General features: G+C 37.6%; 1 protein-coding gene across 1 annotated transcript; it reads right to left on the bottom strand.

Annotated features, from left to right (window-relative positions):
- Nucleotides 1–337: 337 nt before the first annotated feature.
- Nucleotides 338–14,877, bottom strand: LOC106905085 (scaffold protein ILK). The gene is made up of 13 exons (XM_014969684.2): nucleotides 14,767–14,877; nucleotides 12,151–12,395; nucleotides 6,299–6,464; nucleotides 5,344–5,439; nucleotides 5,174–5,270; nucleotides 4,984–5,067; nucleotides 4,663–4,748; nucleotides 4,447–4,556; nucleotides 4,161–4,288; nucleotides 3,216–3,337; nucleotides 2,465–2,564; nucleotides 1,830–1,960; nucleotides 338–1,742 (listed from the first exon to the last, which is right to left on the bottom strand). The coding sequence occupies exons 2-13, from the start codon at nucleotides 12,237–12,239 to the stop codon at nucleotides 1,593–1,595; spliced, it is 1,359 nt and encodes a 452-aa protein (XP_014825170.1). The 5' UTR covers nucleotides 12,240–12,395; nucleotides 14,767–14,877; the 3' UTR covers nucleotides 338–1,592.
- Between the last annotated feature and the right edge of the window lie 60 nt (nucleotides 14,878–14,937).

Here is a 14,937-nt window from a genome sequence, read left to right as displayed (position 1 = left end):
AGGCTGACAAAATTCAAGCATTGAAAGTGAATATGGGAAAAAATGTGTTGGAATCCTGTAGATATCTAGGTGTAGTCAAATGCAAGTAAAAAAAATAAACCTCAAGTTGGCTGTGTAGTTTATTACACTTTTTACTTCATGTTAGGTAATTATTAAATCTAATTATGGAGCGACTGAAAATTTCCACTCTTCTAAAGCACTTAATAGAAAAAGGCATTGTGAGATGGATTATACATTTCTAGCACACATAATCTGCATTATGTTTTTGTGCTCTGTCACAAAAACATAATGCATAATTATGATTGCAACATAATGCAATCATAAATGACACATTCCATTTGTTGATACAGCTCATTTTTAATATACTTATATATAAATACATTTGTCTTACTCGTTCTTTGATTTTGGCTTCAACCACGTGATTCGGCACAAGCAAGCAAGCAGGTAGAGGCACGGAAACGATACACGTGAAGGCAACAACCCATGACTTTAGGAAAATCAGAGAAACAGGTAAACACCTAAAAGTCTCAGTAATTCCACTTTGAAAGACATAAACTCTGCCCTTTAACGTCCCTGTGGTAGCAATACTTCCTAAAGACAGTCAGAAAAATGCTAGTGTTTTTGACGCCAACAAATGGCGTCACAAACACAGCAAATGTTGGCATTTTAGGAGAGTAAAAATATTTCTGTATTAAAAAAAAACAACAAAAAAAACACTTGAAATAAGCTGTTGGCATGTTGACATTGGCTGACTGCTTTTTGCTTAACTTTTCAGATAAAAATCAGATAAAATTGGGGGATAGGTACTGAGATTACATGAATATAATAAAATTTAAACCCAACACAAACAATTGAGTTAAAAGCTGATCTCATAACTTAAAAAATGATCCTGGGATTCATTATTAAACATCTTTTCCCAGTGTTGGCAAAGAGGTTTGTCAGCTGAGCTTTAAACCGTTTGTCATCAAGAAGCAACGCCCGACAGAGGTTGGCAGTGTGGGGCGTTCTTGAACGCCCCACACTGCCAACACTGAAACACAGCCTTTTAGGTTCAACCAGCTGAAATGTTTCAGTACTAACCTCTGATATTTGGCATGCTTGTTCATTGCATATAGTTTCTTGCCACCGTAAAAACAACCGACATTCAACTTCTCCCCCCACAAGACATGTTTTAGGTTAATCTGTTATTTCTTTAATCAGAAGCATTTACAATGGTGATAAAAGAAAGCCTTTAAATCCACCCGTCTGACGGATCACCATGCTGATCTCCACAGGTTATTTTGTGACGAGGAAAAGATTGGACTCGATCCGCATGATTACAGTTTAGAAGATGCATAGACATGCGAGGCAAACACAGTAACATAACAATTATTACACTGAAAAAAAAATACAAAAGAAGGGATTGCTGCTCCAGTCATCTCAAAACGCAGAGGGCTACAGTGGAGAGGAGTGTAGCGGTAAGAGTTTAAGGCAATACTGGTAAGCACCAAAACACCGTTTCTAGACTCAGAGTCTCATCCGGTTTTAAGGTTATCCAGGGACTGAAACTGTTTGACAAAGGAGAGCGGTAGCAGTTTTTTTTGTTTTTTTTTTTACTTGTCCTGCATTTTTTCCAAAATTGGCACAATCATGTCAAATTTGGGCCTTTTAGCCGGGTCTTCGTTCATGCAGATCTTCATGAGTTTGCAAATGTGTGGAGAGATGCCAGGAGGGATGGTGGGCCTCAAACCTTCCAAGGCGATCTGTGGTTTAACAAAAAATAAAAGGCGTTTATGTTGCATTAATCAATAATAATTAAAAAAAACTGTCGAGTTCTGACTGCTGCTGACCTTCATGCCGATCTCCATGTTGGACAAATCAGCGAATGGAACTTCTCTGGTCACCAGCTCCCACAGCAGGATGGCGAAGCTCCACATGTCAGCAGAACGACGGTTAATCTCCTCGGGCTTCTTCTGCAGGGCTGGCAACCACAAAGAAAACAAAAACAGTAAAAGTTAACTCATTATATTTCATTTACTAATAATGGACATTAAACTGAATATATTAGGATATACATAAAAGTCAAGAAGGCATTTGAGATTTTTGCATTTGTAAATCAAAATATAACTGTGGTGTTTTCTTAATCTGTAGTTGTGCTTAGTTAATGTTGTATTTTTCAATGTGTAGTTGTGTTTAAAGATTTGCACTTCAGGGCCACCGTAGTTGGTATGATACAATGCATTTTCACGGGCTGCAGTTAAGAGTTTCCATGTCTGCTGTAAACATGCCCTGCTTGTTGTCACTGTTCTCTAATAGCTTTATATTTGCAAGCTGCTCATATTTCTCTGTATCTGAACGGGGAAATCAGCTCCAGATGACATTAGGCTCTGAGTTAGAGTGTAGTTTCCTGCGTCCATCGTTTCCCCCTGATCTGGTGTGGCTTCAGCTGTTGGTTTGGATTGGTCTCGTTAGAAGTGATGCCTACCCTCAGGGGCGACCCATGCAGGCGAATACATCCTGCCGGGACACTGGAAGGAGAACTTGACATCGGCCATGCTGATCCTTGCCGTCAAGTCTTCATCTATCTGCAAGAAAACGGAAGAAAAATAACTGAATATCTCTGATCGGATGCTGTAACAAACAAGAGGATAAACCTTTGATAGAAAAACATTATTATTACCATTAGGGCTGATGCTTATGATTATTTCAGTCATAGATTATTCTGTGGGATATTCTGTCAATTAATCCGATAGGGAGAAAATAAAATAAAATCGACACATTCTGCAGATTTATGCAATATTAGACGTTTATATGAAAATGCAAATTAACAAATGATTAAATTTTTAAAATAATATTAAATAATAAAATAAATATTTGATTGAGCTTGATCATTTATAGCAAAGGATTATTGATATTTCTATTAACCTATCAATAATTAGATAGCAAAAGTTGCTTTAATAGGATTTTTACTGACAGAATTTGAATTAGGTGAAGCTAACACTGCTGCTTGAGGAGTTCTGAGTGAACATACTGATGGACAAAAAAGGAATTTCATTTTAAATGCAAAATGTTTATTTTTTTGTAAAGTTTTGGAGTACAGACTCTAAAATATGCTATTTGCTGATGTAACAACACACGCAGACCAGTAATTAAGCCAGTCAAAGATCAACTGATTACTAAATTAGTTGATGATTACTTTAATAATCGCTAAGGTGAATCATTTCCGCGCTACTCACCATGATACTCTTGCTGTTGAGATGATGACGAGGGATCATGGGCTCCAGTGTGTGTAAGAAGGCCATTCCGGATGCAATGTCCAGAGCAAACTTGACTGCCTGCATCTGGTCCACCACGAAGCCTGGCAGCAGGAGGAGGAACGACAAATTAAAGTTTTGGACTCTGTCTCTGTCTTTAGTCAAGTAGCAGAATGACAGGAAAACAAAAGGGACGACAACATAATGACAACGAAAACAGATGCAAAACTCCTGCAAATGACTTACAGTGCTTTGCAAAAAGTATCCCTACCGCCTAAAACATTTACCTTTTTTTCAGGTTGCAAGAGATTTTATGTGACAGACCAAATACCTCATAATGGTGAAGGATAATTACTGCTTATTATAGTTAGAAACTAGTGCAGTGATGGACTCAGACCTGAACCTTCAGACACATAAAGGCAGTAACAAAGTCGGCCTTCTATCACCTAGAGAACATTTCCAGGATTAAAGGACTAAAGTCACAGCAAGATCAAGAGAAAAATCTATGTGTTTAGCGGCATTGATTAACAGAAAACTACTTTTCAAACAGAAAAGTAGTTCTTCTAAACTAAACCACCACTAAAAACGCACCTGTTTAAAGTTGCCTTTTGAGTCATAATAACTGGAATATTGATCAACATATTTGCTTGATGATTTTGATGATAGCATTTGACAAAATGTAATGTTTCATAAAAGGTGACTGTATTGTGTTTTTATGGTATAAAGCACTTTGAACTGCCTTGTTGATAAAACCTGACATTAATATGGATCTTTTTCCGACTACTTCCAAAAGATGCACAACTTTATACCGCTCTGTCCCTTCAACGTGTGTTCAAGTGAGTGGTTGTAAATAAAGTTCATAGTGGAAATGCGAGCCACTGTAGAGTGACTAAATATATGTAACCCAATCAGAGTGGAAATACTCACTGGTGCCTTCATGGAGGACTTTGTAGAGGGAGCCACAAGGCATCCAGTGTGTAATGATGATGGGGTGAGGGGCGGGAGGAGACGGACATGCTCCCAACATAGGCAGGACGTTTGGGTGGGAAAAAATCCTGGGTGAAGCCAGGGTGGGTCGGGGTGAAAGGAGACAGACATGGGATGAACGGACAAACATTTTCACATCAATATTTCTTCGAAAATGAAAACGGACACATGAGTGAGCACAGAGAAGAAATGACAGAAGTCGAACATTTTTTAACTCAATAGAAACCTGAGTTTGGGATATTCCTCATTAAAGTCTCTGCTCTTCCTCGGAGTCCAGTCGCGAATTTTTAGCACCTTAACAGCGATTTCGTTACCTTGCCAACGCCCCTGCCACAGCTAGGCACGAGAAACAAACAGAGAGAAACATGTGGGTTTAAATGTCGTTATTGGCGGAGTGAGACGTAAATAAAGCGGGAGTAAAATACACAATGATGTGAAACACCTCTCCAGAATGGTTTTCATTTCTTTTTTCAGTGAGGGAAAGCTGTCTGTGGTCGATCCCCGCCAGCTTGTTTAAAGTACCGTTGCCTAAAAACACAAGATGAGGAAAAAAAAATGTTTACAGAAGTGAAAGCAAAGACAAAAAAAATCACTAGAGTTAAAATGAAGGAAGGGAAAAAAAAGCCACAGGGAACTAAAAAAAAAAAAAAGGAAGATGGAGGCTGAAGTGGAACACGTCTGCCTTCATTCAGCACTTTTGCCAATTTACACGGCGGAGGAAGCTGGTCAGCTAATAACTGGGTTGTGTGTTCTTGGGACTCACGCGGTCGGGTTCGGGTGGTGCCTTTCCAGAACGAGTCCTTGAAGGGTATTTTAGCTAGGCTCTGCCCCATTTTCTCTGCCTTTTCTGGAAGGAGCAGAACCAGAAATGTCAAGTTAAACCAAGAAATCTAAAAAAAAGAGAAAAAAAAGTATCTTTTTAAAACTTGTGACAATCCAACAAGTGTCATCACCTCTGAGGAGTTCCCGCAGCTCAGGTTTCGCTTTATCCATAGGCGTTTCTCCATATTTGTTACAGATGCTCACCAGAGCGCCGCTATTCACAAGATCCTGAGGAAAAAAAAAAAATTATGGAATCATTTTAAAGCCATTTTGATTCAGCACCACTAGGGGGAGCACCTACATCAGCCACTTGGTTTTGTCCCCAGAAGCAGGCATAATGCAGTGGCGTGTTGCCATGCTCGTTGACTGCATTGGTGTCTGCTTTGCACTGGATCAGCTAAAAGAAGAAGAAACAACAGATTATATCTGAAGGCAGGCAACTCAGATCATGTTTGGGCTTTATACAAACATGAACCTGTAGGGTGCCAAGGAAAAGAAAAAGACAGGGAAGGTTGGTTTATTTTGCCCATGGACACATACCAACAGTATTGAAACACATCTAATATTAAACTCTTGGGATGCTAAGCAGCTATTTTAAAAGGAGACGCCTTGAATGATGCCACTTGTATCATAAACCAAAAAGATATTCACAAATTATCTGTCTCATATTATATTGTCAGGCCATAGAGAAGTTTTAATAAAAGTTCCTAAACTAAATGTGAAGATTTTTCACTAAAGTGCATTATAATCTGGATTATTTTACCAACTGTGCCACCTTAGCAGTAGTTTACCAGTGTCCTCTAGAACCAGATGAAAACTATGGCCTTATAGTTTGTGTAAATAAAACATGCTTGTTCTATCTACACAATGTGGTAATAAGTTCTTCAACTACACTGCTGTGGTTTCAGCTGTTGATGGATGTGGCACAAGAAGAGACAAGCGCCACTGAATTTATGACTTGTTCAGATTACATCATTTAGGATTTCACAATATCCTGGGTTGAAGGAGCAAGACTTGCTCAGACAGTGCTTCATCTCAGGTTTGTTTTTGAGAAACTCTTGTTAGTCATAATGCTTGACTAACAAGCATTATGCGTCTAGTTTTTACATCAAATTCAGCCAGACTTCAGGGTATGACTAATTGTGTTCACTAAGCCTTTTAAATCTCGGTGCTAAAGAGAATTTGACCATTTTCAGAAATGTTTGACCAGATATGTAATCATAACAGTATCTCTTTGTGTTTACATGAACCCCCACCTTCCCCACGATGTCCCGATGTCCATGACTGGCGGCCAGGTGCAGGGGTGTGTCGTCTCCACGGTTCATGACGTTGATGCGCGCTCCTCTCATGATGAGCATATCCACCACGTTTGAGCGTCCTTCCCTGCATGCCCAGTGGAGGGGACTGAAACCATGGTCGTCTCTGCAACGACAGACGGACAAACGGCTGAAATAACTCCACAGAGGGGATAGCTGTTAGTGGTGAACTCCACAAATCTGGTCCTAATGGAAGCGTGGGGAAAAAGGGAGCCATTATTGAGCCAAGTGTAAACTGGGTCAATACAAGAGTCAAGAGAGGAGCTCCATCTTGAATGTGCAAACATTTCAGTCTCTTGATGTCTGATATAGGCTGGTATAGACTTAAAACACACAGCTTTACAAGGCATAGCAGTATGGCTTATACAGGTTTCACCAACTCAGATTTAAATCATAATGGTCTTAAAAGCTCTTTAAATCTAAGATCTGTATCACAACAGAAATACTGTAACTGAATGTTTTTCTTATATTAAGTATGGAAAACTATTGAGGAATATGTGGTAGTCCTTGTGAGATCAACCCAAAAATCTTGTTACATTCTTACTTTAGCTGAAGATGTTCGAGTTCATTTTCATTTTTTCCCTATTTGTCATCATATCTCCATCTTTGGTTTTCTATCCTCATTTGGTTCCATGTTCTACTCCTTCTCAAAACCTTCTCAGCTGTATACATAACATAAAATTAATCAATAGGTTTTTACCACGTTTAAAATCCTCAAAACCTCTGAGCAAAATGAACGTAGCATCGTGCAGGTTGGCAAGTGAGCCAATAGTGAAAACGAACGGGTGATAAATCTGCACTTACCTATCATAGATGCAAAAAAGCTAGCTAGCTAGCAAGGGTATATGAGCAGCTTGTTAGCACTAGCCTTAACTGCCTCAATCCACAGAATGTAGAGTAGGATATACAAGACTAAGTTGCTCTGCTACAACAAAATTTAAAAGAGCTGTGATTAACATATTTAAACCAACTTAGATCATTTTGTCATGAATTTAAGACTTGAAGATTTGCAGACACCCTGACTAAGCTCTAGAACTTGTTTTTTTGGTAAAGCCTTTTGTTGATAGAAATAATACAACATAGAACCTTCACAACTTATGTTATTTTTGTAATTTTTTCATACTTTATCTCTATAAAAGTATCCCAGCTGATATAAGACAGAAGAAAACATGGATAAGAACTGTGGAACTCATCATTCCTGCTTGTCACACAGAAACAGGCTACAAAGCACCAAGGACAAAGGCCTTGATATGATACAGTCGCCCCAGTGACAAACAGATAAAGACAGAGAGTAGGAGACACGGTGATTGAGTATCAATCAGAAAAAGCTACTCTAAATGTTTATAAAGTTATATGTTATCTTAAATGAGACATTTTAAGACCTGATTAGACTTCCTGCATCAGTGATGCTAAAAGCAGCTCAAGCTGCCAAGTGGAAGTTTGTAATTCCTTATTTCCTCTGGTCTCTCTGTCACGTCCTCCTTTCTTATGAAGTGTCCTCCCTACGTTAATTTACCCTCTCTCCCACATCCACTGACTTTTTTTTTTTTTTTTACTAAAGAGCACAGATCAAAACTTTGACTCTCAGCATACTTTCCTGCTGCAGCTTGGGAACCAAAAACACAGTACAATGCTCCTGTTCATAAATGTATGCACATATCTTAAAGCCTTAAGTAGGCAGTCAGCATAATAAAAGGATGTGAGAGCTGTAGGAATGTGAATCTTTCGCCCCCCACCCCAAGCATCAGTTCTAGTTGAATTCAAACATCCTGCAGAGCCGAGCCTCAAGAGACCCACAGAGACCCTCAGTCCCCCAACAGACCGCTATCTGTGCAACTCACTGCAATTACACCAGGTCCACTCAGAGGGCAATTTCCTCTCAGATCAAATGGCCAAATCCAGAAGACTCATTAGATTTTGCTCGTGAAAAATACTCCCCACAGACTGAGGTCTAAGGTTTTATTAGGTTTCTGCCCCACGACCCGGTCTACCAGGGGTCAGGAGGTAGAGTGGTGAAGTTAATGGTTGTGTTTTTCTAAAGCGGTTTGTACAAAACACGCTACACAATGTAATGAGATCAGGGCCAGGACTTTAATGCGTTAATTTCAATCAATTAATCGCACCAATTTTATTGCGTTAAAAGTGTCATTGTTGAGCTCATATGTCTGTCTATTCAATAATTCAGCAATAAAAAGGGTTTTTGAACTGAAAATGCTGCTTATTTTGTCGATATATTGTTTGATTAAAATGTGATTAATTGAGACTAGTTACAAATCCTACACTACTAGATGGCAGCAATTTAAACTGAGGTTGTTTTATGGTTCACTGGTGAATAAATAATAAAAAAATGGGGTGTAATCATGCACTCTGTCAGTCAGCTGACTGAAAGAACACTGCTACACTTTTTCATTTGCTTAAAGAAAAGAGATAAAATGGCTCTGGAAATATTTCCATTCAAAACAAAAAAAAGAAGCCAGTCATCTCAAACAAACTAAAGGAGGACCAATCAACAATAATATGAGGGCAATGGCATTTTAAATCAGTCAAACTGTGACCATTGATTTAGTTAATTGGCTACAAGGCTGTTATAAGGCAACATTACAAATACAAGGAGCAGAAATTGAACACAACTCAAACATTTTCAAAAGATTCAAATCTGCATAGAAGCATTTAGAAATGTTTTTTTTAATATATATATTATTTACTTATCAGGTTTTATTTTCTAAAAATATACCTGAAGCTTCTGAAAACAGTGGCATGTTATCTAAAGACTCTAGAAGTGAATAAAAGACTCAGAAGATTAACGGTCGATAAAACTCAGGCTGTCAGTTTTTAATTAAAATAATCCATTAATGTCTTTCCAACATTTGCTCAATGTTCTCATTTGCAATCACAATGTTTAATAGGGTGGTATAAAAATAACGATTAGATACAGAACAAATCAATTGAACTGGGAACAGAAGGAGACGACTGGCAGTAAATCACCTATCTGGTAACATAAGTGGATTTCTACATGGGGTAAAATGAGAAACTATTGTTATTGTTTGGGTTCTAATATTTTATTGCTGTTTGGTCCTCGCATTTTGAAATAAGTTCAAGAACAGACTGACTTTCACAAAGCTTTCTAAAATCTCACCCAGCCAAAGCAAATATAGACAACAGCTTAGAAAGTTGTGACTTTTATGGTCACATCTAAGTCCAGCTCAGCCCTCGGGTTTCCCATATAGAACGGATTTACCCATAAAGCTGACTTTATCTGCTAAATCCAGAAGCAGTGGAGTGCCAGGGTCTCCCCCGCCTCGGCCCCCACCGCGTCCTAACTGCAGCCATTTATTTCAAGCATTTCCACCTGCTAACACGGCTCAGCCTGGCAGACTGAAGAGCCAGAGGAAGAGCCCCTGTCTGCACTCTGTCTGTCTCAGCACCGTCACCGCTGCCAGATCGCATGACAGGCCTCAGCTAAAGACAAATAAAAATTCTATCAATATATCAAAAGCCACAATCACTAACAAGTATTTTGATATGATCTGATTTTATATTTTCGTTGTAAACAGTTTGGCTATGACTTAATCATAGTTGTATGTTTTATAACATATGAGAAAAAAACAACATATTGAACTGAAATATTTTCTGAAAATAACAGTTTATTTGCATCAACAATGTAACTAACATTGCATAAAAAAGGTGGAAATAGTTAGATGAAAAATCTGCAGAATGCGGCTTTCTTAAAAATCTGATTGATAGAATAATCAACTAAAATAATCGTTAGTTGCAGGCAGCTCCTTACCAAGTTTTGATCCTGCTTAGAATATGTTTAATGACTTTGGTTTAAAACAGCCTTTTTTCTTATCTTAAGATGTGAATGTACAACTAAAGTGGACAAAGTTAATCTAGAAGCATGTTATCATTATATTATCCTATAAAACATACCTGATAGAAAAACAGTCTACAGTTTCCATTTGCTGCTCTTCTGTTTGACAGATTAAACCCAGACACTGCTGGATCGGTCAAAAATGATTTTTTATAATTTATTCCCCTATGTCTTCCCTTTTCCGTCATGCTCTTCTGCACTATTTCTGTCACCCAAAGAAAAAGGAACACAAATACCTACAGTCTTCTTGCATTTTTTTTCTCAATGTTTTTCTCTCCCGACTAAAACCAGACAGATTTACTCTGTCAGTATAGCTGTGCATGTGGCTTGTTACTGCTTCCAAAATGTACAGAGGTTTACAAGATGCTGCAACTCTCTACCAAAGTATTCCTAGAATTCAAAGTGATTTTAATGCAATTTCAAAGATGGATAGTGTCCAGTTTTCTGGGAAACCATCTTTGATCTGTGGGAGAGAAATACCGGAACTTTTAAAAAAATGTTCAGGATTTGGCTTCATACACAAACAGAAAAATAGTCTTTTCTCCCAGGCCTGTCAACCACAACAATCTCCTCCAACCCCCCACTGGGAGGAGGAGGAGGTAAACGGTTTCCTCGAGGCCCGTATTTTACTCCTTGTAAGGAGATTCAGCATTCCACGACGACTCTTTGCCTGGGATCTGCATCAGATTAAACACACCGTCATCTTGGAGGAAACACGGTGTTACAGCTACAGTCCGGATGGAACTGCTTACAGTCAGTTTTTACTAAAAACGGAAACAGGGATGTCAAAATAAAGTTAAACTTCTGAAAAGCATAAAATTTGTTTCCTCAAATGAAGAAGGCATGGTGGTCGGAAAAGGGAACTTGACATGTAATTAGCTAATGGGCCGGTCACAAATAGGAAGGCATGTTGACACAGGCTCACTTCACTCAGACTGCTTTAAAAGAGACAGAAAGGCAAATAACAAGAAAGAAGAAAGAGAGAACATATATATTTTTGCAAAAATTCATCAGGTGAGGTTGCTTTGCTACGTTTCCTTTGCTACGAATTATGAAGCCTCCACTAGAAATAGAAACGTTATTACATTTCAGGTTATAGAATGTCTTTTTTTATTTAGAAAAGATAATAAATTTGTTTATTTGCAACATTTAAATGATTTTTAAGATTTCACATTAAAAATAGGCTTAAATGGTTAAATAAAGACTCTTTAGTATGTTCCAATTTTTATATGATTAATCAATTAATCATCAGAATAATTGATGATTTTAATAATAGTTGGTGGATTAAACCAGAAAGAAACACGAGGAACAATAGAGTTCATACTGAGCACATTTAAATAATTAATACTTGATAAAGGAAAGAACATATCCATATTACTCATATTACAGTTTCTTTCATTTCTTTCATTTAGTTTTTATTTTTCTAAAGATATGAATGATTGTCATGACCAAGAATTGTTTCCTGTATTCTGCTGAACCCATCAATGTGAATTCAGCTCAACTCTCTATATATAAATGCTTACTGTAAAACGGCTTGCTTCCTGTCTAAAACCAAGCTTGTGAGTTATTTTGGTGTGTTTGGGCATAAACACGGAGCAGTAAGGAAATGAGTTGAGTTTAAGGCCAGAGTCTCCGTTGGGACTGGAAAGGCGGGCTGTGAGCCAGCATCACAGATCCACCTCAAGAATGTGGAAAACTCTGAATGCTTCTTTCAGATTCTGATCTAGATTACATACATCTGTTGTGACATGACTCATCCAAAAAACAAAAAGAAAAAGAAGATATTTAGACCATTAGCATCTAATTTAATGTTAGAAATATTCTGCATATTTAATCTAAGCAATAAATTGTAGAAAAAGTTAAGAATCTTAAGTGAATTTGATATATTTCATTTTTAGTGTTTCATTTTATACTAACTCACCCCTGATTGAGGTCGTTCTCTGTGTTGTCCAGCCACAAGCGAACTGCTACTGCGTTGCCTTCCCGGCACTGTGTAAAGATATCATCCATTCTGCTTGGTGGACTCTTCTTCTTCTTCTGCTTCCTTTCAGGTAGAAAAACTGAGATTACAAAGCTAGGCGACCTGAGGAGTTCAGGCGAGTGCCGGCAAGCATTAGTCCCTCATCTGGGACTCTTTCAGAAATGGTGGGCAGCACTTAGGGAACTCTAGAAAAAGAGAGACAAGAAGGGTAAAAGTGATTTGGTGAATTCTGTGTGTAGCGTTTCATTTTGATGCACTTAACTTCAAAATTGTAAAAGAAAGAAAACACGAATGCAGAGTAATATTAACCAGCTTTTTTGGTACAGAGCAATGTTTAACCATCCATTGTTACAATACAGGAGTGCAACGATTCGTCGACATAGCTGACAATAAAAAATGTCAACAGAAAATTTTATTTGTGACATAAATGCATTAGAAATATGTGAATGAGTTAATATCTAAAATACATCAATGAAAATTGGTATTCATGATCTCTGTTTGTGTCGTAGTTTCAGTGAATTTTGCAGAGACATGGTGTGCCACTTTACAAAGGTATTTTCAAAAATCTAAATTACCAGACTACTCAAACCGGATTGTTTGAGTAGTTTGAGTAGATTGTTATCCTTTTAAAACAAAATATCACATATGTGAAGCATTTTCTTTTTTGAAAACCCAAAAAAGAAAAACACACTAAACACACTGTTTAGTGTGAAATAAGTCAATTTGGCTTCGGTCTTTTCGTAGTTTCCATGTTTACCCATTCTAAGGGGACATACAGTTGGACACAAAAAAACTGAAATCACTTGTTTTGTTTGTTTTTTCACAAACAGAAAAAAGGTAAAAGAAGCTTTAAACTGTAGTTTGTCAAACAATCAATTTATTTTAGCCTTCACTTTGACATTTTAGATCTTGAATAGCACAGGGTCAAAAAAATAGTAAGTGTTTTCCACTTTCACATTTATTTTAGAAATGTTTGTGAAAATGTGGTGGCATCAGGTGAAAATGACTGTACAGGTTGCAGATCTGAGAAGACGGCATAAAACTGTGAAGATTTAAAGATCCTCAAATGAAGCAGAGATAAGTTAAAGTAACTGACTAAAAAAAATCTTGACAGATTAGTCAAGTAACCAGATGATCCTTAGTTAGCAAAGTATAAAACCTGCAAATGAATCCTTGAACTTCAATATTAGGAACACTGTGATTTTCCAAGTGCATTGCTTTTGTTCTCTGTGCAGCTATTTGGATCAGATGCTCTCTCACCATCCATATTTACCCACAACGCCATTTCAGATAAAAGCATCCTAGATGTAAAAGCTCACAGGAGGGGTTGATAAACATGAAACAGCAAAGTGAAAAAAGGGTGAGTCTGTTCAAACTGGAATAATCATCTCAATATAGATTACCGCAATCTCACCACCCTATTTTCCTAGTGCAATACAGGGCCTATTCTGGCAGACTGTTCCAAAGAAGCTGTAGCATTTTTATTTGCTTCTCTAGAAACAAACCAAAATAGTTAAAAACTGGAATCAGCTATTTTTTTTATCCAAATATAACCACCAGAAAATGCCTGACAGTTGCTAAATTTAATTTAGCATAGGACTAAAGAAAAAAAAACTTTGCTGTTGCTTTTAGTAGAATAACACTACAGTTGTTTCTTTTAAGGTGGACACCCATACATGAATAAAAACACACACAAAAACAGGTTGAAGTCAATAAAAATCCATATAGAGGCACTTCTCCATGTAGAGCTGGTTGGAACTATGGCAGCACGTATTGGACATTAAGGTGAACACATGTATGCTGATTTCTCGTGTTGTTTTCAGTGAAAGTTGTAAAAGTGAATACATTTCTAAACATTAAGGATACTATCAGAAAACTACGGTGAAGGAACTTTTTCTGTCTTAACTTTTAATTTATTCTTGTGATTATAGTAAAAAAAAATATGTAGGAGTAGAAATACAAATAGAAAGTGTGGACAGGGTTACAATCAAGTAGGAAGTGACCACTGATACGGATGAAAATGTTGAATCATTTTAATCACGGAGTAATAATGTAACAGGTAACAAGCTATGTTTAGCTGCTGTGTTAATACAAACCCTCCTGACAGGTAATGCTGCTCTATATCGTTTAAAAAGCATTCTAAGACTATCATTTGGGACTGAATTTGTGTGTGAATTAGTTGGTAAATCTGTAAATAACACTCAAGCAATATGCTGTCACCGTTTCCAACTTAAAAGTATCTGCACTAGCCGCTCTGCTATCAAGCTAACACCCATGGGAAAAAGCTAAAGGCTAGTCGGTTGATCTCTGTAAAACACGACGGAACTATTCTATTGCTCCATATTGAACAGAAACAGTGCCACGGCTTTGTTATATAATCAGGAAGCTTGAGAAAATGAGACGAAAGCAGGTTTTTGCTAGCAAGCTAACCAACTAGTCCGACGCCTTGGGCTGTTTCTCTCTAACGTGACGCTGAATTGACTGATGTCTCAAAAGTCTTTTGAGACTTTTTTATTGCTGAAGTACTTTTAAACTGATATAATAAGATAGACCTACCTGACAATTGCAGCTAATTGGGTTGTAATGCAGTCAGAAAAGAAGTTATTACTAATACAGCCTGTGGTTATCTCTGGGTAAAATGAGATAGGTCCACACCCTCAGCGCCCCCCTAAAACGTTTATTGAACTGACAGAGGGTGTTGTGCCCTCTTTGGGCGAAAGAGAGAGT

The sequence above is a fragment of the Poecilia mexicana genome, unplaced genomic scaffold, assembly GCF_051168715.1.
Source record: "Poecilia mexicana isolate PSO_F unplaced genomic scaffold, ASM5116871v1 scaffold_13, whole genome shotgun sequence".
Lineage (NCBI taxonomy): Eukaryota > Metazoa > Chordata > Actinopteri > Cyprinodontiformes > Poeciliidae > Poecilia > Poecilia mexicana.
Note: the sequence above shows the minus strand (reverse complement) of the source record. Positions and strands in the feature narration are given on the sequence as shown.